Raw genomic sequence first — 9,027 nt, 5'->3', positions numbered from 1 at the left:
CCGCCGGGTGCCAGCGGCAGGAGGAAGGCAGAGGGCAGGAGCTGCTGCAAGCTGCTCGACGGCCCGGCTGAGCCATGAGCACGGCAGAGCCGGGGCAGGGGCGTGGGAAACACGAGGATGCACCACCGTGTCGCGGAGCAGCCGGGAGCCTGGCGCGGCGCTCCCGCATCCCGCTGCTGGCAGCCGCTCGGCATCACGCGGGTGTGCCGATGCCGGTCGGGGCAGCTGCTGGAAGTGGACCTGGGCACCCTGCCGAGCCCCGCTCCCATGCACACCCGTGCCGGTGGCCCCCGCTCCCCTCCGCAGCCCCGGTTCCGGCTGCAATAGCCGGCATGGGAACGGCAGCAGCACCCGGCGCTCGCCACCGCAGCCATGCTGCCCCGGGCTGGGGAGCATCGCTGCGCCGGCGGGAGCAGCCCGGGGCTCTCGCGGCCAAGGGGGCTGCAAGGGGCGCCCGCGCGAGGCAGGAACGCCCAGCCCCAGGGTCCCGTCCTGCGGCCCTCGGGAGCACCGGGGCCAGCCGGTGGCTTTGCCACCTCGGCTCCGTGCCGTTTTCCAGGCCTGAGCTGAACGCCGCGATGTCTGAGAGCACGAAAACCGCCGCTGCCGGCCAGACTGCCGAGGACAAGGAGAAGGCGGCCGCGGCACCAGCCCCCGGCCCTGACCCGGCTGCTGTGACCAACAGCAAGGGCAAGGAGCCCTCCAAGGGGGCCTTCAGGGTAAGCCCTGCTCGCCGGCCCCCGTCCTGCGTGGTGGCACGTGGTCCTCGTCCTGGTTCCATGCAGTGGCACATGGTCCCGGTCCCAGTCCTGGTCCTGGTCTCATGAGGTGGCACATGGTGCTGGTCCTGGTCCCACGCAGTGGCACACGGTCCCAGTCCTGCTCCTGGTTTCACGTGGTGGCATGTGGTCCTCGTCCTGGTCCCACGCGGTGGCACATGGTCCTGGTCCCAGTCCCAGTCCTGGTCCCACGTGGTGGCAGATGGTCCCGGTCCTGCATGGTGGCACATGGTCCTGGTCCCAGTCCCACATGGTGGCACATGTTCCCAGTCCTGACCCCGTGCGGTGGCACATGGTCCCGGCCCTGGTCCCACACGGTGGCACATGATCCCGGACTGAGGGACGGCGGCAGTGTCTGCAGAGCGCGAGCAGCCGAGGGAAAGGGAGCCTCCTCTGAAGACCACGATGGTGCTGCCCTCGCCGCCGCATCCCCCCGGGCGGCCGCAGGTTTCGGGGCTGCTCTGCCCCCCGGCCGCTGCTGCGGCTGCTCCCGGCGGACACCCCCGGCGGAGGCTGGAGCGCGGGCGGGCGGGCGGATGGCGGGGATGCCGGGCACGGGCACCGCGGCGCCGCCTCCCGAGCCGCCCTCCGCCCGCAGATGGTCGTCTTCGAGCAGGAGAACTTCCAGGGCCGGCAGATGGAGTTCACCGGCGAGTGCCTCAACCTGGCCGACCGCGGCTTCGACCGCGTGCGCAGCGTCATCGTCGCCGCCGGACCGTGAGTGGGGCGCAGCGGGCGGGAGCGATCTGTGCCGCGCGCGCGGAGAGGAGTCTGCAGGGCGCCGTCCGAGCCCTCGCGCCCCTCGTCCTGCCCTCTCCGCAGCTGGGTGGCCTACGAGCAAGCCGATCTGCGCGGGGAGATGTTCGTCCTGGAGAGGGGCGAGTACCCGCGCTGGGACACCTGGTCCAGCAGCTACCGGAGCGACCGCCTCATGTCCATGCGTCCCATCAGGATGGTGAGTGGCCCCGAGCGGGGCGCCGGGCGCCGTCTGCACCGCTGCGTGTGGACCTGCCGTCCCGCCGAGCCCGGCTCCGCACCCAAGCCCGGCTCTGCCGCCGCCGCCGCGGCTCAGCCCAGTGCTTCCCCTCTGCCATCCCCAGGAGGCCGAGGACCACCAAATCTCCCTCTTCGAGTCCGCTGACTTCAAGGGCAACACGATGGAGATCCAGGAGGACGACGTGCCCAGCCTCTGGATTTACGGCTTCTGCGACCGCGTGGGCAGCGTGAAGGTGCCCAACGGGACGTAAGCGGCCAGAGCAGGGGACGGGGCCGTGCGGGGGACCGGGGCAGCAGGAGCTTGCACGCAGGGAGCACTGTGCATGGTGCAGGGAGCACGTGCCCCGGTGCAAAGCCATGCATGGAGCACTGTGTGCAGTGCAGGGAGCACGTGCCCCGGTGCAAAGCGTGCGGGGCAGCTTTGCAGCAGGGATGTTCGGTGCACGCCGGGCAGCCTCTGCACGAGGCTCGCAACAGCATGGCCGGGCAGCCGGAGCCCAGCACTAAACCCTGCGGCCAGCGGAGTGCAGCCGGCCAGGCCAGCCCCCGGCCACCTCTCTCACGCGCGCTCTGCTCACTCTGCCCACAGCTGGGTCGGGTACCAGTACCCCGGCTACAGAGGCTACCAGTACCTCTTTGAGACCGGCAACTTCCGGCACTGGAACGACTGGTCCGCCTACCGGCCCCAGATCCAGTCCATCCGGCGCATCAGGGACATGCAGTGGGAGCAGAAAGGCGCCTTCGTCGCCCCCGAGGCGCCCTCCGACTGAGCGGGGAGCCCGGCCGGGGCTGCCGCCCCGCGCGCCGCCGCTGCACTTTCCTTGCATATTGCACAGTTACGGCAGGTACTTTGCACTGTGATGCAAATTAAAAAATACCAGAAGACTAGTGATGCCTGAGAGTCTGGTGTGTGCACGTCCCCAGGCCTGTGGAGCAGCACGGAGGAGGAGGATTTTCCCGGGGGGAATCATTCTCTGGCGGGACACAATCCCCCCAGCGGGAGCGGGGACAGGCAGGGGGAGGCTGGGGGAAGCAGCCACTTGCACAGGGAGCGCGGGGCCGGGGGCTCCTGCAGCAGCGGCCGTGCTGCAGGGGGAAGCTCGCTGCTCCCGCGCTGCCAGATGCGGCTGGGGAGGCCCGAGAGGGTTTGCAGGGGCCATGGAGAAGCCTGGCTACGGGCCCGAGCTCTGGCCAGGAGCGGCCGGGCTGCATCGCCCCGCTGGGACGGCCTCCTGCGCGGCTGCGCCCCTGCCCTCCCGCCGAGCCCGGCTGCGCGCCTCGTGAGCTCTCCAAGCTCGCCCCACTTTCTGGTTCACCCAGCAGCCTGGAGCAGCCACGGGACCCCCCCGCAGCCTGCGACAAGCGAGACCAAAACCTGGTCCAAAACGCCCTCTCTGCGTGGCAGCCCCCCCAGGCACTGGCCCGTGCAGACACCCCCGTGGCACAGCTGTGCACGCACATGCGTGCAGACACCCCGGGGGGCACTCCTGCACCCCCTGTGCAGATACCCCATGGCACACTGTGCATGCACCCCCGCCCGGTGCAGACACCCCCGTGCAGACACCCCAGTGTCACACCGTGCATGCACCTCCCCTGTGCATGCACCCCACCATGCAGACACCCCGGTGTCACACCGTGCATGCACACCCTCCGTGCAGACAGCCCCCACCCGATGCAGACACCCCGGTGTCACACCGTGCATGCACACCCCCGTGCAGACACCCCGGTGTCACACCGTGCAGACATCCCGGTGTCGCACCGTGCACGCACACCCACTCCGTGCAGACACCCCCCGCCCGGTGCAGACACCCCCGCCCTGCCCGCCGCCGTGCTGACGCGCAGGCGCAGTGGGCGCGCGGCGCGGCGCGGCGGAGCGGGGCGGGGCGAGGGGGCGGGGCTCCCGGCCCCTCGTGCGCGTGACGTCGGCGCGTCTCGCGCCGCGCCGCTCCGCTCCGGGCCGGCGGCGGCAGCAGCGGCGGCGGCGGCGGCAGCAGCAGCGGCTCCGGTGAGTGCGGCGGGACCAGCCCGGCCCGGGGCCGCGCGGCCGGGGAAGGGGCGGGGGGACGCTGCCGCTGCCGCCAGCTCCGCTCGGCACCGGCGCCGCTCCGCGTCCCGGGCCGCGGCCGGCGGGTGACAGCGCGGGCGGTGCTCGCTGCTCGGTACCGAGCGGCTGGGGCAGCGCGCTCGGAGCGCGGCGGGTGCTGCAGCGCGCCCGGCGGGCGGTGCTCGGTGCAAGGTGCTCGGTGCAAGGTGGGAGGCGCAAGGTGCTCGGTGCACCGTGGGGGGGTGCAGGGTGCTCGGTGCACGGTGCGCAGTGCCCAGCGGGCAGTGCACGGTCAGTGGTGCAGGGCGCACGGCGGGCAGCGCACGTTACGTGGCGCACAGCGCGTGGCATGCGGTGCACGGTGCTCTGCAAAATGCACCGAGCCTGGCACGCGGTGCAGGGTGCTCCGTGCCCATCTCCTCCTCTGCTCTTCCCTGCACGCTGCCACGCTTCCTTCACCCCTCGGTCTCCCTGACATCCCTTGGGCAGCCCAGGACACCTGGTTGCGACCCTCCGTTACCTGTGCGTGGGCCTATCGGCAGTGTCACCCTGCTCACAGTGGCTCCAAGCTGCTCCGTGTGCCATGCAGTCTGTAGGGAATGCCAGCACGCCCCTGCTCTTGGCCTGCCTCAGACGCTCTTTGGCCTTTGCTTTGCAGTGTCGCGTGATAAAGATGTGAGATTCCCGTTATTTCTGTAGCAACTTCCGACCTCTTGGGAGTTGCGGCCGGAGCTGCAGCCCTCTTGTGCCCTCCCACCCTCCGCTGCCGTCGGCGGTGTGACCTTCCACGGGAAGAGCGTTGTTTGGGTTGCACGGGCCTTCCTTGGGTCCCTTGCTGTGTCTGTTTGCATGCTCAGTCTCAGTCCAAAAACCATCTCGCAGCTTGAAACCCCTTCACGCGTCCTCCTTTGCTAGTCAAACTCGGGCTGCGCCAGCTGCTTGTGTTTAATGTACGGTTTTTGAGTGTTTCCTTTGCACAGCTGTGCTGCTCTTTCACGCTAGCGTCCTGAGCAAGGGTGAGCGCAGAGGTTGCAATGAGTTGCGCTAGCGGGTTTCCAAGTTCCACGCTGCTTTCCTGGGAATGCCTCAGCGGGCCGGCGGGGAGCTCGTGAAATGCGAACGCGGGGCTCGGGTGCTTCCTCTCGGAGCGGTTCGAGTACGGTGCTCGGTTGCAGCCTGCGCTCCGTTCCCTACCCGCGCGTGTCGTCCCAGCAGGGAACAGCAGCGCTCCGCGGCTGCCGGAGACGGGGCAGCGAGCCGCGAAATGCCCCCTGCAACCGGCTCGCCTAGGGAGGGCGATCCCCAAAACCCAGGGTGACTTCACGTGGGTGACGTGCGCAAGCCTGCCTTGCTCGCGACCCTGCGGCAGGAGGGATTTGAGGAGCCGCCCTGCCGGGACGAGCGTCGGGATGCAGCTGACGCGGTGTTTAAAACCCTCCTGACGACCTGATGTTTCGGTCCAGCGCGGAGCCGTCCCGTCCCCGCGCGTTGCCGCACGACTCGGCGCGTGGGAACGCCGTGGCAGCGCCCCTCTCCATGTGGACGGCTCCCGACTGCGTCCCGCGGCGCTGCAGCTTTCCCGGGAGGTTGCAGCATCCGTGCTGGGACTCAGTCGTACGAGCAAGGCCGGTGAAAGCAGCTTGCTGTTTGGCCCTTGCATGCGTTATTCCACGTAATATTGCAAGCCTCTGGTCTGTGCAGTTCTCTTAAACACCCGTCTCTGGCGTTTTGGAGATTCTCCCCAACGAAGCCCGGTTTGAGGGCAGCCTATGCCTTTTCTTATTCCCCCCCCTCCCTGCCCCCGTGGCGCTGGCTCTTAGGGAAAGTGCCGGGCGTCGAGGTGCCGCTGCTCTGGCCAAGCTGCTCTTCCCGCAGTCGGCGCCTGCAGGCCTGTGGATACCCAAAAAATAAAAAAAAATCATTTCTTAAACAAACTTGAGGTTTTGGGTTTCTCTTGTAGAAACAACCTTTTATTTGCAAACAGTGACCTTTGTGCTTGCAAGAATTCAGCTGGCCAAACGTTAAGGTTTGGCATGCAGATTGGGAAAATATTTTTTTATTTGAAGATACTAAATATTTTTTATAGCCGTTCTTTGATTTCTTTTTTTCCCCCGTTGTGTGGCAGGCTCTGACCGCCCACGTTCGCGTGGGGAATACTTGCTCAGCCTTGGGAGAGGAGAGTCACGTTTGTACCAGGAATGCAAATGGGGAGCAAACGGGGGGGGGGGGGGGGGAACTCGTGAGTCCGTGAGGGGGAGGAAGGTGAGCCTTCGTCGCGCTGGGGGTGGCTCCGCTTCCCCGGGGCGCCGATGGAGCAGTGTCCGTGCCGGGGGGACCAGGGGCCGCAGGACCGGCGGCGGCGGAGACCCCGACGTGGAAATCCAGCGTGCATGACCGGGGCCTCTGGAAGGTGGCTTTATCCTGCTGGGATAACGACTGCAATGGGATTAAAGCACAGGAGGAAGCTGAGCGCCGCGTGTTTGAACTGCGGATTGATGAGGAGTCAGAAATCCCTCTCTCTTGCCGGGGCCGCCGCCGCGGGAGGGGGCTGGTGCCGCGGCCTCGCGTCGCTCCGGCGGGAGCCTCCCCGGACGGAGCAGCAGGACGTCTCCCGGCCGCGGCTGCCGCCTCCAAAGCAGCCCGGCTTGTGGAGGCGACGTGGCGGGAGCCGCTTCCCCGCGGCCGGCCGGAGGCGCCCCGGTTCCCGGCGGGGATGGGGTCCCCCCCACGCGGTCCTGCCCGGGAGCGAGCGCTGCTCTTCCGCAGGTGCCTCCCGGAGCTGCCTGCCTGCCTGCTTGCTCGCTTGGAAAAGGACTGCTGGCGCCGCGCGGGAGACCCGGCTCTGCCTGCTGCTCCCGCCAGGCCCCCGCGCTCCGCGGCCTCCGGTACCCTGGCTTGGCGGCGATCCCAGAGGCGGGCAAGCCTCGGGAGGGGCGAAGCTTCCTTCCTCCTTCCCGACGGCACGCACCGCGCGGCGGCCGCCCTTCCCGCTGCCGGCTGGGGGTGTCCAGGGCTGACCGCTGGAATTGACCCGAAGCGGAGCGCAAGTGTTCCCGCGGGATGGGCGTTCCCTGCACAGGGCATTTTTGGACCTGCCTGTAGGGATGGTGATTGCAGTGTGCAATCACATAGCATCCTTTTTTGTTTTTTTTCCCTTTTTTTTTTCCTCCTTTTCTTTGGCCTGTGGGAGCAGAGGTACTGAACCGCTCCAGCAAAGCCGGCTTGAGGCTGATTCCGCTGCAGTAGGTGTGCTAGCTTGTTCCAGCGCCCCGGCGATGCTGCTTCCGGAGCCGGCCTCCTATTGGCAGTCTCCATTTTCGGCGTTTCATAATTAATATGCTAGTTGGAAAGAAAGGCTGTTTAGATTTCGTCTTTCGGAGAGGCTGGCAGAAACGGGCACTGTGGTTTCCTCTGCTGAATGATAAAATGCCGTTGCTGTGCTCGAAATGAGACAAATAGAATGAAGATACTGCAAATTGGTGGGATTTTTATTATTCCAGGATCATTTTAGCATTGAGCAGGATAATAGAATGTTTTTCTAATCATAACAGCCTCGAGGCAATAAACAAACAGTACATTTGTGCCGTAAAATGCTGGTCGAATCTTTGCTGATTTGATTTAAAGCCTGTTACAGCGGGCTGGCACGTTGCTCGTGCATCCCTGCCCCGGCTCCCTGGGATGGTGTTTGGGGGCACTCGGATGCGAGCGCTCCGCTCGGCTCCGGGTTTTCACCTCTCAGGTGCTTCGGAGCAAGCAGGTCAGTGCTTGAAGCCCATGCATGCTGCCTTAATTCTCCGTATACTGGATTCTGGTGCTTTTTTAAGTGCTTAGCAGTGAAAATAGTCCTCTGCGTGTTGCTGCGTAGGAGGGTTTGTGGTTTGGGAGAGAAATGCTCTTTTGCGAGAAGCCCCCGGCTCCTGCGGTTGCAAAGCAGCGACCTCCGGGACGCGGGATGGTTCAGTTGTGGTGCTGGGAGCCGGCCGGAGCCCAGCACGGTGCGGAGTGCCGTCCAGCCCCGGCTGCCTCCGGAGCTGCCCTGCGCGGGGCCGTTGGGGCGGGAGCAGCTCGTGGCTTTGGTCCCCTCCGCGGGGCGAGCTGCAGCGTCGGCCGCCCCGCTGCTTGCTGTGGGCAGCCTTTCATAGTTGGGGAGGAACAGGGGGTTTTAGGGAGTCGGTGGGTTTGCTTGATGTTTGACCCGTGCATCTTCTTTCGGTGCTTTTCATTGCAAGAAAACAGGGCAGAGCCGATGCGTGCTGCAACGTCGGCTCGAGATGCGATTGCTCTCAGCGGTGAGCTGAGCCGGGTCTGGGTGCTGAAACGTCTCTTTAAACTCCCTTGCTTACAGTGTTTTGGCTGTTTTTTCCGCCGACTTGAGTCGGGAAGGGTTTCCGTGGCGGGGAGGCTGATCATGAGCCGCTCAGAGAGACGATGTCCGCAGTGCAAACGCGAGCTAGGGTGCTGTGCAGAGGGACCCGTAACACCGATTTGGTCTCGGATCCATGTATTTTTGCTGGGATTGGCTCTGATTCCTGTAGTTACACTGCAGGCTGTGAACCCAGAGTTATCTTTAGCTCTAATAAGCAAAAACTGTTCTGCTGTAGATGTTGCTGTTCCCATCGCATGGCTGGAAAGCAACCTCCCCCCCCCCTTTTTTCCCTGGAATGCTGTAGGTGCCCTGCAGGAGCTTGGTTTCACGCGCGGAAGCGGGCTCTGCTGTCACCACCTCCCTTCGGAGCAGCACCGCCGGCCGCGCGAGCGAGCAGCCAGCTCTGCCGCCGCCGTCGGGAACCAGCCCTCGAAAACCTGTTGTTAAACTTCCAGCTGAGCCGATGTGAAATCGGGTCCAAGGCCTGGAGAAGCGCCCTGGCGCCCGGCTGCCCTCCTCTCGCCTCTCCTCTGCCTGCTGCCTGCTCTTCTCCCAGGCTCTCCGGCCGGATCTCTCTGATCCCTTTTTTGCACGTGCTGTGGCCTCTGCAGGATCTGGACGTTTATATCCTGCTAGAGGAAAATTTCTTGCAGTCAGCAGGTGTTTTGCAACATGCATTACAAACCAATGCTCGGAAAGCGAGCAAGGAACTGGTGCCTCTCCGAGCCCGGGCTGAAACAGCAGCAAGCTGGGTTATTCTGGAGTTGCATACGACAGGTGACTTAACTGATGGCTTCTGTTGATCTTGTTGATCTCTGAGGGGGCGAGTTCGGTGCCTTAGG

At 65.3% G+C, this 9,027-nt stretch overlaps 1 protein-coding gene across 1 annotated transcript; it reads left to right on the top strand.

The window, feature by feature from the left end:
* Positions 1-578: 578 nt before the first annotated feature.
* Positions 579-2,652, top strand: CRYBB1 (crystallin beta B1). Its single transcript, XM_067306948.1, has 5 exons — positions 579-719; positions 1,378-1,496; positions 1,602-1,734; positions 1,880-2,022; positions 2,365-2,652. The coding sequence occupies exons 1-5, from the start codon at positions 579-581 to the stop codon at positions 2,543-2,545; spliced, it is 717 nt and encodes a 238-aa protein (XP_067163049.1). The 3' UTR covers positions 2,546-2,652.
* Positions 2,653-9,027: the final 6,375 nt, after the last annotated feature.

The sequence above is a fragment of the Apteryx mantelli genome, chromosome 17 (assembly GCF_036417845.1).
Source record: "Apteryx mantelli isolate bAptMan1 chromosome 17, bAptMan1.hap1, whole genome shotgun sequence".
NCBI classification, from domain to species: Eukaryota; Metazoa; Chordata; class Aves; order Apterygiformes; family Apterygidae; genus Apteryx; species Apteryx mantelli.
The sequence above is the reverse complement of the archived record's forward strand: the minus strand, read 5'-3'. Positions and strand labels throughout refer to the sequence as shown.

Bases quoted from the DNA above. Each gene is read 5' to 3' on its own strand.
- CRYBB1 (XM_067306948.1), top strand. From the start codon at position 579: ATGTCTGAGAGCACGAAAACCGCCGCTGCCGGCCAGACTGCCGAGGAC. The intron at 1,497-1,601 runs GTGAGTGGGGCG...CCCTCTCCGCAG, and splicing joins GTCATCGTCGCCGCCGGACC to CTGGGTGGCCTACGAGCAAG. The intron at 1,735-1,879 runs GTGAGTGGCCCC...TGCCATCCCCAG, and splicing joins CCATGCGTCCCATCAGGATG to GAGGCCGAGGACCACCAAAT.